The 16,483-nt window shown below is 47.1% G+C and overlaps 6 protein-coding genes across 6 annotated transcripts; 2 read left to right on the top strand and 4 right to left on the bottom strand.

The window, feature by feature from the left end:
- Positions 1–8: 8 nt before the first annotated feature.
- Positions 9–1,861, bottom strand: K444DRAFT_535187 (glycoside hydrolase family 51 protein; the record flags this gene model as incomplete). Its single annotated transcript, XM_024875268.1, has 5 exons — positions 9–1,031; positions 1,083–1,186; positions 1,263–1,375; positions 1,464–1,661; positions 1,755–1,861. 5 exons carry the CDS (start codon positions 1,859–1,861, stop codon positions 9–11), a joined length of 1,545 nt encoding a protein of 514 aa, XP_024734344.1.
- A 1,901-nt stretch (positions 1,862–3,762) lies between these two features.
- K444DRAFT_566499 (cell surface protein) lies at positions 3,763–5,074 on the top strand. Its single transcript, XM_024877133.1, has 4 exons — positions 3,763–3,965; positions 4,013–4,298; positions 4,352–4,530; positions 4,590–5,074. The coding sequence occupies exons 1-4, from the start codon at positions 3,891–3,893 to the stop codon at positions 4,746–4,748; spliced, it is 699 nt and encodes a 232-aa protein (XP_024734343.1). The 5' UTR covers positions 3,763–3,890; the 3' UTR covers positions 4,749–5,074.
- A 1,455-nt stretch (positions 5,075–6,529) lies between these two features.
- On the top strand, positions 6,530–7,571 carry K444DRAFT_632533 (uncharacterized protein; the record flags this gene model as incomplete). The annotated part of the gene is made up of 3 exons (XM_024883486.1): positions 6,530–6,598; positions 6,647–7,391; positions 7,444–7,571. 3 exons carry the CDS (start codon positions 6,530–6,532, stop codon positions 7,569–7,571), a joined length of 942 nt encoding a protein of 313 aa, XP_024734342.1.
- Positions 7,572–7,967: 396 nt separating this feature from the next.
- K444DRAFT_632532 (uncharacterized protein) lies at positions 7,968–8,929 on the bottom strand (the record flags this gene model as incomplete). Its single annotated transcript, XM_024883485.1, has 4 exons — positions 7,968–8,116; positions 8,172–8,242; positions 8,294–8,510; positions 8,782–8,929. 4 exons carry the CDS (start codon positions 8,927–8,929, stop codon positions 7,968–7,970), a joined length of 585 nt encoding a protein of 194 aa, XP_024734341.1.
- A 2,146-nt stretch (positions 8,930–11,075) lies between these two features.
- On the bottom strand, positions 11,076–11,578 carry K444DRAFT_615887 (uncharacterized protein). Its single transcript, XM_024880817.1, has one exon. It carries the CDS (start codon positions 11,393–11,395, stop codon positions 11,183–11,185), a length of 213 nt encoding a protein of 70 aa, XP_024734340.1. The 5' UTR covers positions 11,396–11,578; the 3' UTR covers positions 11,076–11,182.
- A 1,242-nt stretch (positions 11,579–12,820) lies between these two features.
- K444DRAFT_566494 (putative HC-toxin efflux carrier) lies at positions 12,821–15,248 on the bottom strand. The gene is made up of 4 exons (XM_024877132.1): positions 15,003–15,248; positions 14,776–14,932; positions 14,467–14,715; positions 12,821–14,390 (listed from the first exon to the last, which is right to left on the bottom strand). The coding sequence occupies exons 1-4, from the start codon at positions 15,241–15,243 to the stop codon at positions 13,310–13,312; spliced, it is 1,728 nt and encodes a 575-aa protein (XP_024734339.1). The 5' UTR covers positions 15,244–15,248; the 3' UTR covers positions 12,821–13,309.
- Positions 15,249–16,483: the final 1,235 nt, after the last annotated feature.

The following is a 16,483-nucleotide window of genomic DNA, read 5'->3' as shown; positions in this document are numbered from 1 at the left end:
TTGGAGTCTCATATCCGTTCCCATTCCTGATCCTCTCTGTCCCCTCCAATTCCAAAATCCACAACCTTCCACCTCAGTAAGGTCAAAGAATGCTTCCCAAAGGTAAACTTGCCCTCTGCATCCCAGCAGCTCTCCTTCACCTTAACATTCTCAACTCCATCTCCATTCCGCACCTCGACATCACTTCCCGTAACCGTGAAGACCTTCACCTCCCGCACCTTTTTTAACCCTTTGATATCGGTCTTGAAAGACTTTTCCGGATGGATGTTGATTACCACCATCCCCGCCCACCCGTCCTCATCCACGCATGCCGAAACATCTAACCACGGCGTCTCACAAGAAATGGATCGTATCCACCAAGGCTCCGTCTCGCCCTCATAACAGCCACTCCAAACATGGACACCTACAGTCTCCCCACGCATGTACTTGCAAAACAGCAGCAACGGCCACCAGGTCGTCTGTTTCCAGATCCCCTTCTTCGTTGTCATCAATGGCGAGATGACATTCACCGACTGTGCGATACACGCCATACCAACATCCTTAGCCTGCCTGATGAAGATATTCAACCAGGCCCCAACAGCCAGCGCATCAGAGAGTGTATACTGTTCCTCAGCGCCGCGTTCCGGATTTGCCCGTCCACTATCCCAAACATTCCACTCATCAAAGCAGATCGTTTGTCGCGGCACCCAGGGCGGAATGCCTCGCTCGATCCTTGCCAGATCGATCAACCCGCTCGTGATCTGGATGGAGCGTTCTGCGGATCGCGGAGCCGTCACGTTGGGCAGATGTCGATGGTTGGCGCTGGTGTAGATGTGGACGCTGTGCATCGAGATCCATGGGATGCATTCCATCAGCACATGGTGATCCCAACTCGTGTGTCCCGAGATCCCACAGAGAATTAACTCTATGCTGCCGTCCAGTTTCTTCAACGCTTTCGCCCACTGCACGGTCTTGGTGGCGTAGACTTCCTTGGATATCTGCTCGATTTGCCAGTCGCCCCACACCTCGTTACCAAGGCCCCAGTATTTGACCTGTGGGGTGGAAGTGAGTGATGGTCTTAGGAGAGATAGGGGGAGACGTACGTTGTAGGGCTTCTCTCTACCGTGCCTCCGGCGTAGGTTCGCATAGTGTGTGTCCCCTGACCCGTTGCAATATTCAACCCAGGCTAGAGCTTCGTCCAAAGTTCCTGTTTCAAGCAAGCTCATTAGTCTCCAATTGCTCCACAGGGAGACATGTCGTGGTTCATTGTCATTGAGACTAACCTGTGCCCATGTTCAAACAGAGATACGGCTGCGTTCCAAGTACCTCACACCACTGCAGGAACTCGTCGGTGCCGAATTGGTTGGTCTCCGTGTCCCGCCATGCAAGCTCTGGTCTATGCCAGAGGATCTTAGCGGATTTTCGACCATAGAGTAAATCACGAAAAGCAATAGGACAGAGGGGTAATTCCAAAGTCTTCTTACCTCGTAGGCCGTTTTTCTCGCGGCCCTATGCCGTCCATCCAATGGTACGTCGCCACAAAATTGCCGCCCGGATATCTCACCACCGGTACTTTCAGCTCCTTCAAGGCTGCAAGAACATCCTTACGGAATCCGGTTTTCTTGTCCGACAAGGTGCTTCCTGGTTCGTAGAGTCCGCCATAGATGCAGCGGCCTATATGTCTGGTACGAGGCAGCTACATATTAGCAAATTGCATCGTGAAGAGTTGAGCAATGGGGATAGACTGGCGAGGTCAGAGTACAATGAACACCTACTCCGTGAATCCGCCATAGATATTGGGGTTTATTTTTGCTACGCGTCGAGAGACATCGATGGAGATGCAGGGAGTCTGATCCTCTGGGATTTTCGTAAAGGTTGTCATACTGGCAGGGGGCTACAACAGAGTCGTCGTAAAATAGGATGTAAGAGGGTTGAAGGGTAGCTTGAGGGTGGGGCAGCCGCCACCCTTAAATGGTCCCTGACTGATCTTGAAAAAGGAACGGACCACGCGGGGTTATTTATTCACGCGTGTCATCTGCTGGACCACGCGACCTCGGTGTGCATAAGCGATCCACTCACGGAAGCGTCACTTGAAACACCTTTTGCTGCCACAGGTAAGAGCGTGCCAGCTACCTTGTAAGGCCGTGTCCACGTGGGGACATACTGGCTGGGAGGGCATGGAGGTCTTGATCGCCCGGTTCAATGGCTGGGAAAAGGGTAGCTGAAATGTAAACAGAGAGACTTATGGAGCTGAAGGGCTTCGTACTTTTTGAGTCCGAACTCAGTTGCAAAATCCGGATAACTTCGAAGGGTGGTGTACATGAGTTGGAAGAGAAGTGCCATCAATTGGACTCCCCTTGGGTGTATGATTGAAGGGAGATTGTGGGATTGACTCGAGAAGTGATGAATGGAGGTATCTCAGGTCAGATGCCCCTTTTTCTCGGGCGCCCTTTTCCGGGACCCCGCATTACCCCGCGATACGCCCATGCAGCCGCAATGCACAACGGCTGCCAACGGAGGACCTGCTCCTTTGTCTTCCCAATCCGTTAACCTACTTGAAACTACACCCCGAATGCTCAATCTCCAACTTCTTTTCCCATCTTTTCGTCCTTGATAATTACTTTGACTCAATAAGGTTATTGAAGGACTGAGGCAGTGTGTTGAACTCTTAAACCAGCTTGGCGACTCCTTATTCCCTTCTAGATCAACATCTTTTTCTTTGGCTTGATACTCCCTACGTCGTCTAGATGGGATCAGCGACCATCAGTTTCCGGACTCGTCGCTGTGAGAGTATCATTCAATGCCCTGCAAAAAAATCACGTCAGTTTCAATTGCATACAACAGCACCTTCCCAACCTGGCTGTTGTTCTTTCAAAGAGTGCGATTTCAACCTCTTTTCGAAAAGTCAGTGCACATGGCCACTTGGGAGGAGCCGCTGGTATTGAAGGTTTCGAGTCAGAGCGGAAACATCATCTTTCGCAACGCTTTCCAAGTCGGAAGATCAACACTGGGATTCAGGAAGAAACCTTGAGATCTGCGAAACTGGGCGCCTATCTCCCCCTTTCTCGCGCCAAAGTGGCTGAGACGTTCGCTGCCGGAGGTCAATCTGAAGCCCAATTCTGACAGCGCCGACCTATCGGTTTGAAACGCCGTCTCTGCTGCGCCACGGTGAAGAAGCTTCGTGACACAAGCTTGTTCGCTATGATGCAACATGAGATGATGTGTTGTTGCGATTCGCTTATCTGATGAAATCGTGAAACAGAACGTGAGGCTAGTATCTCCTCAGATCAATGGCCCTGCCACGTCGTGATCTCCACATTCCCTGGAGCAGCTCCTGTATTATCCCCATTGTTTGTTTCCCCGACATTGAAAACGTCCTGATTTCAAACAAAGTCTCATCAATCAAAGGCCCCAAAACTTCGGCCGACAGCCCGTCCTTGATGTTTCCAATCCTAAGCGAGTCCGCCGTGTCGGCTCTTCTTGCTCCTTTCCTAGCAGAATTGGCCTCGTCTAGGGAATTTTTCGTCTCAGGAGAAGGTTCACCTCCTCTTTCCAAGCGGCCTTTTCTCGTGAACACTCAAGCATCAAACCAACTAGACATGTCTGGGGTCACTCTTCTTGGGGCCATCGTGCGGTCTGAGCCATAACACGAAACTCGTGAAAAGTTGAAGCATGCATGTTCATTCGAGGTCTTGACATCCCATAGAATGGATGATAGAACGCACAAACCAGGTTTGGCCTTAAGTATATAAGATGCCAACATCTCCACGACAATCTTCTTTTGCACTCATCAACCAGCTTTCACTTGATCCTTTGCTTCTTCCAATCCATTCCTTCATCACTGTACTGGATACAGTAACTTCTTTCTTTTAAATACGTTATTATTACTTTAGTCTTCATTCAATTCAAAAATGCTCGTCAATATCTTTCTCGTTGCTCTCGTAGCATCTCCCCTCGTTGCCGCCCACGGCAAAGTTTCCGTCGTTGTAAGTCACATCTCTCCATGGCGTCTGCGGAACTGACGCCTTATCAGACTGGCGATGCTGGTGGAAACACAACCGCACTTGGCATTAAAGGCGCCGTTGTCCCCGGCACAGGTTCCAACTCCAAAACGGAAGTCGACACCACAGTCTTTAACTCGGTGAAAGCCGCTACAAATGGCTTAGGCAAAACGACTGGCGGTGGAAAGAATACTCTGGCTGGAATGTCTGCTGTTGTTGCCCAGTCTGGATCGACCCTCCCTCAAGTCAGCAGCAACGGTGGAACTCTTTCTGGAACGCTTCACGTAGTCACCACAGATGGAGCTGGGCCCTTTACTGGTACTTGGTCTTCATTCACAACTCCATGAGACGTTGACTGACACCCCATGTAGCAATCGTCGATCCAACTGGTACCGGTAAATTTGCCACAGGCACACAAGCAGATGTCACCACTCAGGTCCCAGGAAAGAACGGAAACATCTTGCCTAGTGGGAAGGTTCCTCGCTCTGTGTCGAGGCTGTTTGCTAGAATGGGACTGCATAAGCGTGCTGCGAATGTGAACAAGGACTTTGTGAGTACTTTTCCTTACTGGCATATGTGCGACGGCAGCTAATGATCGATTCTCTGTAGCCATTCCAGGTCGCAATCCCGGCTGGAACCACATGCACCGGTACCGCTGGCGGGCAGACAGGTGTGTGTCTCGTCAAGTTCGCCAATTCCAATCCTGCGGGACCCTTCGGCGGTGTTTTTGCGATGCAAATCGCTGGCGGCAATACAACAACCGCGTAGATTTTCCATCGTCGATCTTTACAGTTCGCTCAGGCTTCGCAGTGGAAGCTTAGCAAAAGCTGGTTGAGCATGACTATCCCACCCTTGTATTTATCTCCCTTTTCAACAATTGAAATTGAATTATGATGTTCACTTTTGGGTTGTGCTCAAGTCCATAAATTGTAAAGCGGGGTGATGAATTGTATTTCATGCCAGGGATGTGGGCTACCAAAGTTAATGTGGAGAAAGAAAGTCACACAGCAGAACCAAGAAAATTATGGAGCGAGAGTGTGGAGGGTTTCGGTCACTGGACCGCGAGCCACAAACCCCGAATCACTCCTGCTTCTAAAAAGAATGAGAGAAAATAGAGGAAAGAGAGGAAAGAGAGAAAGATTATTCACCGTCCGAATTCGGTCGGTGCACCTGAATTCCTTCGCTGACCCTCCGCCATTTCTCGTGAAATCCAGGTGCTCCGCCTTGAGCTTATCCACAATCGCAAAAACGCCACACGCCCGGCTTCGGACTCTTCTGCTAACTTGAGGGATTCGTCCTCGATCAGATGCAAAATAGTTTTGAGGCTAACGAATGGACGAAGAAACTTGGCACTGAATCTAGTCGGTTTCCACTCCTCTCAATGCCATTCTTTGACAAGCACAGCTTCAACGCTACCCAGATGTTGGCCATAGCAATGTTTTATATCTCGAATGTATTGAGGCTTGTTCATGAAGTCGGAGCTGAACCAGACAATGTCGCGACGAGGGTTGAAGTAAAACGAGCCCTCGGCGGTGGCGGAGTGCGTAATGAACTGATAATTCCTCGACGTATGCGGTCGTGATTCTCGGCAATCATGAAGAGCTACTGGGACAGATTGCGAGGCTCAACAGGATTTTCTTCGACCACCCAAACGTCAAACTCATTGCCCAGCGTTGTTGAAAGCGTCTTCATACTCCTCGGCCGTCTCGTCTTCGCGGATTGCACCTTCGATCAGGCGAGCTACTGGTCAGGTATATTCCGATATCATGAGACGCAACTCGGTTGACAGGCTCCGAAATTGGGGGAACGTGTCTGGCTGGTGGCTCTGTTTGTTCAATAGATGGGACGAAGACTGGATGAAATCAGCATCTGCGAGGTTTCAAACAGGTTTAGGCCAACCTTGGGGGACAATTCCAAACTCTTGGATCGAGTTTGAAGCTCCGACTGCATTCTTAGGAGAATTGTTCGTCGTAGACAATCCAGCAGCCTCATTGGGTGCCATGCGGCGGACGAGGCTGTAGTTCGGGTACTTTGCGGCAATTCTTGGTCGTTTCCGGTGTGGTTTCAGTCGTGCAGAGAATTTGGCTTGAGGGAGTGTTATAGATTCTGAGGGAAGTTAAACTAGCTGTTTTGAACCCGGCCCCTCAAGATGGCGGCTGTTAGTTTGTTGGTGTGTCGTTGGTTCAATTCCGCCTGGATTCTCCTCAGGTTCACCCCTGAATTTCTCGCTTACGATTTGCCACAGCGCTTCCATGCTGTCAAACCGACTCGCGAAAGCCCGCAACCAATCCAGCGAGCCAACCGCGGTCGCGATGAAATCAAGTTTCAGGTAGAGCGTATCGCAAGTATCTTTGTCGATCGTATGGCGTGTATCCCTGCCTCCCAAAATAGCCCAGCTACACTTTAACTGTCAAAAGTTTCCCTGGTCTTCTTAACTTCTCATCCTCAACAATTATTAATCGGATTCATAACCCATCGCCTTTCGAGGCCATCCTGCAAGCCTGCAAAAAGTGCTATCTAGTGGGTGTTCAGCAATTGGATCAAATATCATGGCAGATCTGAACTGTACCGTCGCGCCCAGGCAGGCGAGCACAGATCCAGGTGTTGCAGGAGCCGGAGTATGTCCCGTTTTTTTGCCGTAGTCTTGATTCAACTAACCCTCACAGACTCTGCTCTCGTTCATCATCACTGCCGGGATTGCACTTCTGATGAGTGGGATAATCGTGCTCCACGAACTTCGATCAAAAGAAGCCAAAGTCATTCGGAAACTCCTCCTCTCCCTTAGCGACCAGCAAGTCATTACTGGAATCGGAATACAATCCGTCGGCCTCGCGAAAATGAGGACGATGGTTCCATATCATTTCTTTATAATCTGGATGCTCTCGCTGCTCTCCACAGCGACTCATATTGGAACCCTCCTGGCCCTGGTCAATGATTTCAAAAGAGATTGGGTCTTGCGATGGTTGCGACAATTCTTCATGTTCGTGAACCTCGTGCTCTCGGTCATCTCTGGAATCTTCATTTTGATGGCAACTATGAAAGATTTGAAGCAAACTCTACCGATTGCTTGTGTGTGGGTGGTATCTTCTACTGGTGCTCCATCAAATGCCGGGATTTCAATCGCGGGAACTATTGCCGTGATTTCAGGGCAGTGTATTTTCTTCGGCGTTGGCGTCTGGTATCTCCATATTAGGGAACGTCGATGGATCACACTGATCCAGATCGTGGGCCTTCTTGTCATGGTGGCGATAGGAGCAACTGCTGCTGTCCGCGTCATACTTCTCTCTCAAGCATTTGGTACACCATCGTTGCCACTCTCAGATACGGGAGAAAAAGATTGGAGTTTTGGGCAGCTGCTTCCTCTTTTGCTTCTTCTATTGCCTCTCGTTTCGGCCGTCGAAATCATGCGTGGTATGTAATTCTGCAAATCAATATCGTGACGAGTTCGTCTAACTCGGTATAGGGGAGATGAAGGTGCCTTCTCCGGTGCCTGATGATAGCATAAATTTGCTCGAGACCAAAGACAAACGAAATTCTTTCGACGTGAACCCTTTCTGGGGCGAGCCGCGGAGTCACTTCAGCAAAGGGTGATCGAATCGCTGAATACAGCTCCATCTGATACATTGTACCAGACATACGTCAGCATCAACTTCGCTCCAAAGACTTCTGGAGGTCCAATGAACAAGGGCCGGAGATATCAGACAAATGAAGTCTGATCTCTATGTACAAGCTCCAAGAGTTCGCGTTGGACTGAGCGGGGAGAAGGTTGTTGAAGACTCACTGTGGGAAGTTGTTACAATTCAAAAGTGAACGGGGACCTGAGGAGGCAGGTCGAGGTGGATCAGCGATAACTTGATGTGTTGGATAGGGTTTCTGTGGGGCGTGGATAAAGTATTGGAGTCCGCAATGAAAAGTCCACCTTGAGGGGGAGGCATATGAGGTGACGAGGCATGACCAAACATAATGTATATTCAAACCCATCATGACTTATGTTGTTGAACCTCTGAACAGTGGAACTTCATTTAGGGCTGAGGTCCAAGCTCGATCATCCAAGAAATCAAGGTTAAACATCATTTCATCTTGGAAGGTCTCTTGGACGTTTGCCACGAAAGGCTCCTGGGAAAGTGCTCCATCAGCTGAATTATATAAGTTAGTTTACACAATTATGTACAGGAATATCTTGCAGCTTACAGGGACCACTTCTTCCTTGGGGTATGGCACCAAATTCCTTTCGCCATGTGCGAATAAAGTCTTGCCTTAAGCTGCTGAGATTCAGTGTTCAGGCCCAAAGCTTCGCTCGAGCAGTTACCCACCTTGCGCCAAATCTCGACTGAACAGTAAGTTGTGGCGGAGATTGACCGGATATAATACTGCTATGCCAAACGCATGATAACATTTTCACGGCTTTCGCAGCCGTGTCGTTGTTCGTGATCGAGGAGCGTTGGATAGCGAGAATGGAGTCGTTGAACACTCTCCTCCCTTTCTCGAAGTCGTCAACTTCTTGAGCATAGCTGGATTTCAGCACTTTGACTAGAATACAAGCAGCAGTGAGGAGACATCGAAAGAGATAATATGGCAGGTAGAAGAGCGTGTCCTGTGAGTGGTCTGGGGGTGTCAAGGCTGAAATGAGGTTGGTCACGGAATCGTAAGCTTTCATGATACCGGCTTTTCGAGAATCATTCGTTGATGTGTCGAAAAAGTAAAATGAATGCAAGTGTATGCGGGCTGCTGCCATGTACATCCAATCTATTTCTTTTATTTGTCAACTCGGGGCCTCATCCGTGTCTCGCGGGGCACTAACATGAGAATTGCATCTTGCTTGCTTCTTCCAGTGTATCCAGCTCACTTTCAAAATGCGCCATATCATTCTGCCACGACATCATTAGGAAGGAGACCTCACCAGGTGGCGGCGACTGCGCAGTGATCGGATCGTACGAGATGGTTGACATGGCGTGCGTGACTCGGTGGCAAACTCTTTGGATCATTAACTTGAACCGGAGAGAATCTGGCAATGTATATAAATTCCCATCTTCACATTACCGATCGATCATCCAGTCGAAGGGAGCATTTGGCAAGTGGCCGGCGACAGCACCAGATCTTTGTTCGTAGGTTTAGCTTGTGACACTTGAGGTGCAGCCAAATTCTGGCAACTCGCGATTGAGACACGATGTTAGCTACAGCCCAAGTCCTTGTAAGCATACCGAAGTCGAGTTCGTTCCCTGCCGTGTTCGTCGTTTCTGTGACAATTCTTAGTGTTGTCGGAAGGCAGGCCAGGTAAACTTACGCTTAAAATCATGCGAATTAAGGGCCCTGTGCAAGCCAACACTCATTGCAGCACTGATTGCAACGGATTCCAGTGTCACGGCGACGTCATTTGTTGACTTCGATGTTGGAAATGGTCATATAGCTAGCAGTAAAACTGCCTGCACCGTAGCTAGACTGTAACATGCCTTGGATATCTCTGCCCACATTAGTTTCATTGTCCAATCGGAGAGGACGGTAAACATTGTAGCTCCATCTCGATATCGACGAGAGGCTACACCAATGATCGCCCAGAAAAGACAGGGGCAAGATTTGTAGTAATTGTCGGGTGATAGTAACGGGTCGAGAAAGGGAAGAAAATGATGATGATTGTCGAAGAATGTATTTGACTTCAGCAGAGATTCTGAGACAGATGGCCGTCTTACAATTGAAAAAGAGTATCGATCTGACCTGGGCTAAGCTGAACTGTTTCGATCATTCATGGCATAATAGCAGACGGCTTGGCAAGTATATGCTCAAAAAAAGTATTTGGAGTTTGACTGGTTTGGGTGGAAGACACGGTGGCAGGAACATTTGTAAGCAAGTGATCTCTTTCAATTTGTGGATCTCGTGGCGCTTGCCAGCCGTTCCCAAACTCTGCGCTGAGTTAGTTCCCAAGAGTGGTGGCGGGAAAAGGAGTGAGAATACTTGTTTGTTGCCTTCTTGTGTTCACTACCGACGCCAAAAGTTGAACTTGCTTTTCGAGCTCGGCGATCTTATTAATGAGACATTCTCCTTATTTTTAAATTATTTTATAATAATACGCAAAAGGGGTTTTAAGGCAAAATAAAGTTTTATAGTTAAGGAATATAGTTTAGCTAGCTTAGAGTCGATATTAACTAATATAAAGAGTATAAGTTTAGGGTTAAAAGGCGTAAGATCGAATATCTAGGCAAAGGAGATAAGGGAGCTAAGAAAGTAATAATTACCCTTTTTACTAAGGGAATATACTAAGCAATGCTAAGCACTGCAAGGGTAACTTTAATAATAGGGGCAATAATATTACAGTTATAGTCGTTAGTTTAGAGGTAAGTTAACTTTAACCTTAATAGACAAGTAATAGAGATTTACTTTATTTGCGAATAGTAAGCTAAATAGAGGACACTAACCATTCCCTTTAGGTGAGAATTGAAGGAATTAGCGTCCGAGGGGTCGGGGATAGTGCACTATTAGAGCTGGGCCGTATATGGTGCGACTCGTATATGGGACTCGAGTTTCTTTGCCTATTTAGCTTTGCGAATAATAGCGCGTATTTGAAAACCCGCTTCGAGTGCAAGAATTAGTGTCTTAAATCCGATGTTCGCGGCAGTAAAGGAGTAAAGAGCGTAGTAATAAAAAGAGATTCATTCTAGGCGATGACCATGTACTGAGAGATTATATAACCATACTCTCTGCAGGACTCGGCAGGGTAGAATATCGGCATACTAATTAATGGGTGACTGGATTGAAGGGATTCCACTTAAAGGCTTTGCGGGTTTACTTTTCGCTTCTCGTGGAGAAGATTACACGCGGATTGACATGAGAATATGTTTGTGGCGAAGGGTTCGGGGATGAGAATAGAATATTTTGATAGAACTGAGACATCCTAGTCCATCGGAACAAAAGCCAAAGATTCATTTCCTGCTCTAGCAATACTTGATTATCGCTTTATAACAGCATATTAACGTTTCTAAAAGGACAGTGAAAGAGCGAGTGTGATCTCTACACTGGCAGAGCCTATCCCAAGTACCTAGCCTCACCTCCGCCTCCAGATTTCCGACTAGTATATGTCCAAAGATGAGATCATTACACCTCCTTAAGTATTCTATTGAGATGTTGAGGCCCCATTATTGAAGCTTACAACGGTATTTCCCGACGTTACCCCTCCATATCCCCTTCTCAGGGAAGAGTTCTCGCCATATCTACTTACTAAAAAGCCCGGGAAACAAAGGCCCATCATCTTTAATAACTGGATCCGCAGGAATCTTACACGCCATGCTCACAAACTCAATATCCCACGAAACCTCCCCATCTGCGAGTTTCTGCAGCCTCTGTAATCCACCCAAGCCCGGCATCTGTCCCGGATTATTATCTTGCGCCTTAGCAAAGAATTTCTGTACCGTCTCCAAATTCATAAATCTAAATACCCCAATAAATGACTTCTTATCCACACCCCACCCATTAGCATTCCCGCTCGAGATAATGCCTCCCTCGCTTTTTAGTATGATCTAGCAAAAGAAGACCCATATACCTTCCTATATCTTCTGCTTAATATATAAGGAAATATACGTATCTAGAATATAAATCTTGGAAAAATCAAAGATAGGGAAGAAATAAAAGGTTACGAATACGGAAATACAGGGGCCGAGTCGGTAAGGATTTCTGGTGGGAGGAAGCGCGAAGGCGTTCTTGCAGCTTTCCGTACCGGATATAAGGGCGAAGAGTAATAGGGAGCTGGATTGGAAGGGGACAGGGCATAATTGCTACTATTTATAGAGATTAGTAAACCACGGAGAGGCAAGGAAGTACTTCCGGTCGTCAGATGATTTCTAATCTAGTAAAGAGTAGTTAGTACTGGGCAGTAAGATAAGGGCAAGGGAAGCGCTTACCGATAATTAGCTTGATTACTTGAGGTAATTCGAATTGAGGCACTTCCACCTGCCGACCCTACTATAGTATCTTTACGATTTCTTGAGTAGAGTATATTTGTATTATTTTTGCCCAGATCTGGCCGACTGGTATTGCTTCATTCCCCAGGTCAACTGGCTGGGCATATTCGAACGTGGTGATTTCTGTAAAAGCGTACTCGTACGGATCTCGCTGTACTGGGTGACCCAGTGGTGTTCCAAACCGAGCAAATATGTTAGACATTACGCAAAGTAGACTTGGTTTGTGCGATAGTTGTAAGTTGTTAGCATGACTTGGATGCTGCGGGTGCACCAGGTGCTTCGTAGGAGCTTAGTCATCCGTGGCTATACTAAGCTTTAGGATCCCCACCTTACTAGGCAGCTGCCGCCAGGAACACTGTTAAGGGAAGTTCCTGTGGGGAGAGAGGACAGCCGGATGAGTTGTGATAAGGTTGCTTGATTGTTTTAAGAGAGAGAAGCTCTCAGACAGTACATATATGCACTAGCTAAAGCTTCACGTGACCACTTTTACCTAAACTTGGTGTTGAACTAGCTAAAGCAATATAGCTAGGGTCACGTGCTTGCAATGTAAACCAAGTAAAACGTACTGAATTGACTGCTGTTCTACAGTGGTAAGTAGCCCGTATATATAGCCCTGAACCCCCTAAGTCACATGCACTAAACCCCTAAACCAGAGAGCCTTATACTGAACCATTCAACCTCAGCTGAACCGATTTACCCTCACAGGGCATATTATGCCCTGTATCAACCTTACAGGGCATAATCTACTTCAGTAATAAGCCTATGGCTTAAGCCCCATTAGTACACAGCCCCTAAGGCTCTGTTCCATTAGTGCACAGCCCCTAAGGCTCTGTTCCAGGGCTTACTAAGCCTATTAGGGGCCTTAGGCCCCTAATTTCAACACTTGGAGCGCGCGATTAACCGTTATTTTATTGAAACCTAAACTCCGCACGACAAATACTATATACAACATGAAAACTATATATTCCAAGAAACGTCATTCTATTATTTCTTGAATCGCTACCAACGCCCTGCATCAAGAAGGCGGTGTGAGGCCCATATTCTTGATGACCAGCTGCCCTGCCAGGTTTGACCGCAGCACTGTGAACTGGGTTTGAGGAGTCGCGGCAGATCCTGAATTCTATAGGTACTCTTCCATCGAAAGGGCCATCGCAAAACTCACCAGGCTGTCGGGATTCGTGGTTGAGTATGTGGATCGAACTTCCTGCATGCCATCCATCCATATCGTTCGCCTCCGGCAGCAACTCCACCAGACGTGTCGCCAACCACTGTCACATCGCTAGCGGAGAGCTAATCTATATTCTAATTCTATCAAGGTGGGTTCTTTTGTATGTGACTTACACTGGCGCTTCTTAGTAAATGAATTCGAGACACGGATACCTAACCAATCTTGATCTTCCTGCGATCCATAAAAAGCGATAGGCAGAGACAAAAGCAGCCGGAGGCTATCGACGTGATGAAAACACGACTGATCGCGTGCACAATAGCTGCTAGGACATCCTGTTGCTGAGTGGGATTAAGTGTTTCCAATAGATCGCTCCCTGCGCCTGAGATTAGACTCTGAACTTGTGCGTTGTCCAGAGCAGGAAACAGATCGCGAACCCTGTTTTCGGCTAAGTTCAGAAAGATGGCGTTTGCGATGGACAGTGTGATGGCAAGTCCTCCTCCTCGAGCACACATAATGAATCCAACGGCGCTCGATATCTCCTCGGGTGGAGCAAGCCATTGTGCAACAGCAAATGGAGCATTTAGAAACATGCCAGTGCCGATTCCGTTGAGAACCATCGCTCCGTAAATAAATCCGTTTGGAGTAGATAGATCGATAGTGTAGAGCATGCTGTTGGCGGCGATCACGAGGGCAGAACCGGTGGCGTACCATGGCATGCTGTATCCTGATCGTGCCATAAGGTGGCCGTTCAACATAGTAAATGTCGCCAGTGAGCCGATGAATGGTAATAAACGTACACCTGCAAGGAGAGAACTGCTATGTTGCACGAACTGAAAGTATAGCGGGATGAAATAGATCGTCACAAAGGACGACGTCCCCGCAGAGGCCCCCACCAAGAACTGTATCAAAAGGCCTCCGTTCTTAAGGAAATGAACCGGAAACATTCTGTTCTGCCAGTTTGACCAAACTTGGTGAATGCATAGCGCGATGAACAGAACGCCCGAGGTGCAGAACAGAGCTATGTCTTGAGCGCTGTTCCACGCAAATGTTGTGCCGCCAAATGAGATGGCCATGAGTCCAGAGACATAAACACCGATGGCGAGAGTGTTTCCCATCCAGTCAACAGCTTTCATTCTGTCCCAGAACTTCACACCCGGTCGGAGATCACGGGACGGAAGCAAGAAGAAATATGCTGGACAAAAGGCGCCTCCAATGCAAATATTGATATAAAAAGCCCATCTCCACGTTGTGGATGCATTGTCGGCAAACGCTCCTCCAATCACAGGTCCTAGGCTGTAGCAAAGATGCCATGGTCAGTAATAAGATTCTATCCGTCCTTGACTCTACGAGAAAGGGCTACGCCACTCACACTGTGCCAAAACCGAATACCACGCCGATGATGCCGATGTACTTAGCTCGTTCAAGAGGTGTAGTAAACAGGGACAGCAACATCATCACTCCCAAGTACATTCCTCCGCCGCCAAGGCCAGCCAGAGCACGCCCGGTAATGAGTGCATTCATGCTAGGCGCCGCCCCGCATACAGTCGAACCGATCTCGAAAATCGCTACGCAAAGCACATAGACCCATTTTGGATTAAATTGACCATATATTCGTCCCCTGGGAATATTAATGATTTGTTTGAAGGAACTTGGCGGTAGAATTAGTGCAAAAGCTTACCAGAACAGATTAGTGCTGGCATTTCCGAGAAGAAATGACACCGATAGCCAAGGCAATTTATCGATTAAACCGAACTCCGCGATGATGTTTGGCTGAACATCAGCGACAATCGTCTGGTCCAGAGCGAACAAGAACACGCTTGATAATATGGCAGTCACTACGACGTGTATTGTTAGCGACCGGATCGAACTTGGAGTTATGGGACCGATAATCCTATCTGAGCTTACCAGCGAACGCCCACTTAATGCCATGTATATCCCGTGGGGGAGGAGCAGATGATGCCGGGGGCAACGGTGGTATGCGATCCAACGACGACTTTACGGATTGGTTCGTGCTCGCTATGTTGTTTGGCGGCCGCTCCTCGTCGGGATAAATCTCTCGGTCTCGAGAGCTTTGTCGAGAATCAATCCAGCCAGTCGTGGCGATTCGAGGCTGCAGTTCGATGTTGGTAATACTGGTTTGCGACATTGTGTTGGATTGGGTTAAGGAAGAAGTTAGAGCGTGAGAGGTGTTATTTGAGAGTACTTTCGCTTACTTGCAATTCCTTTGCCGGCTTTAATCGGCGTTAACCCCTGTGTAACTCCGTTGCACGGGTCGCAATGGGTCTGTACGGCTGCGTAAGCACATAATAGTCCCCGCCTACTAATAAGGAAGAGGAGCCTCTGGGGGCTAGTGCGGGGTCTTCCCCCAGTGATCTTCCCCCCTAACGAGCCTACCGACATAAGTCTATGGTTTTAGGGCATTTCGCTAAGAAACGAACCCCATAACTATTTTGGACACTTTTAATTTATATTCAGAATTGAGTTTAAAGGCCTTCTAAACTCATTCTGGCTTTTGTTATTTTATGTGCTTGAATTATATAAGGTTTTAATCTATAGTTATCGAGAAATCGTGAAGTGAAGTGCGCGACTTCGGTTTTTGCGATGCCTGAAAACATCGCTAAAACTATAGACTTATGTCGGTAGGCTCGTAACGAGCCCAACCCCAGTAGTCTGTGGTGTTCAGGCTCTTTTTAAGGCCACACTTCACCCCGCACCCACCATAATTTCCTGAATACCATCAAAATGACCACTATACCGCCCCCTCTTGATTTTCAGCACCTTCCTGGCTATGAGATCCCTATAAAATACAAGGAAGCGATACGCTAATTGCACTGGTTTGGCTATATACCAGTTTTATTAATTATGGTACAATATCGCCTCGGTAAGACGTTAGTTCGTCGTATCTTAAGTTATAATTACCCTAAATAGTATAGACCAAATCGCACCGGCCCTACCTTTCTTCTCCCAGATATAAAGGTCAACGAAATTATTAATTATCTCTCCGAATTATGGGAGCATTAAATCCTTAAGTATAATGTCCTTTATACTAAGCTTGAGCTTAAATACTCTATTTTAACCCTAGAGTAAAGGCTTAAGTAAAGAGGCTATTTTGGTTATATAATATACCAAAAACCCTATCTTATAAAGGCCCAAGTAATTATATAATATCTCTAGATAATAATATATATATTTTGGTATATAGAGTAGCTAAAGGTACTTTAGTTAAATAAAGTTATCTTTTTAATAAATAAGAGAATTATAAAGGAAAAGGTTACTAGAAAGAAGGAGAAATATTAATATAAGATATATATATAGTACTAGTTTTACTATAATAGTATAGTACCGGTTAATATATAGAAAGTAATTAAATATAGCTATAAGAGCCC

Source organism: Hyaloscypha bicolor, assembly GCF_002865645.1.
Source record: "Hyaloscypha bicolor E unplaced genomic scaffold K444scaffold_117, whole genome shotgun sequence".
Lineage (NCBI taxonomy): Eukaryota > Fungi > Ascomycota > Leotiomycetes > Helotiales > Hyaloscyphaceae > Hyaloscypha > Hyaloscypha bicolor.
This window is presented reverse-complemented; position numbering and strand designations above follow the sequence as displayed.

Excerpts from the sequence above, each read along its gene's own strand:
- K444DRAFT_566499 (XM_024877133.1), top strand. The coding sequence starts at position 3,891 with ATGCTCGTCAATATCTTTCTCGTTGCTCTCGTAGCATCTCCCCTCGTT. Across the intron at positions 3,966-4,012 it reads ACGGCAAAGTTTCCGTCGTT|ACTGGCGATGCTGGTGGAAA; the intron begins GTAAGTCACATC and ends ACGCCTTATCAG. Across the intron at positions 4,299-4,351 it reads TGGAGCTGGGCCCTTTACTG|CAATCGTCGATCCAACTGGT; the intron begins GTACTTGGTCTT and ends CACCCCATGTAG.
- K444DRAFT_615887 (XM_024880817.1), bottom strand. The coding sequence starts at position 11,395 with ATGAATTTGGAGACGGTACAGAAATTCTTTGCTAAGGCGCAAGATAAT.
- K444DRAFT_566494 (XM_024877132.1), bottom strand. The coding sequence starts at position 15,243 with ATGTCGCAAACCAGTATTACCAACATCGAACTGCAGCCTCGAATCGCC. Across the intron at positions 14,716-14,775 it reads GCCAGCACTAATCTGTTCTG|GGGACGAATATATGGTCAAT; the intron begins GTAAGCTTTTGC and ends TAATATTCCCAG. Across the intron at positions 14,391-14,466 it reads GTATTCGGTTTTGGCACAGT|CCTAGGACCTGTGATTGGAG; the intron begins GTGAGTGGCGTA and ends TCTTTGCTACAG.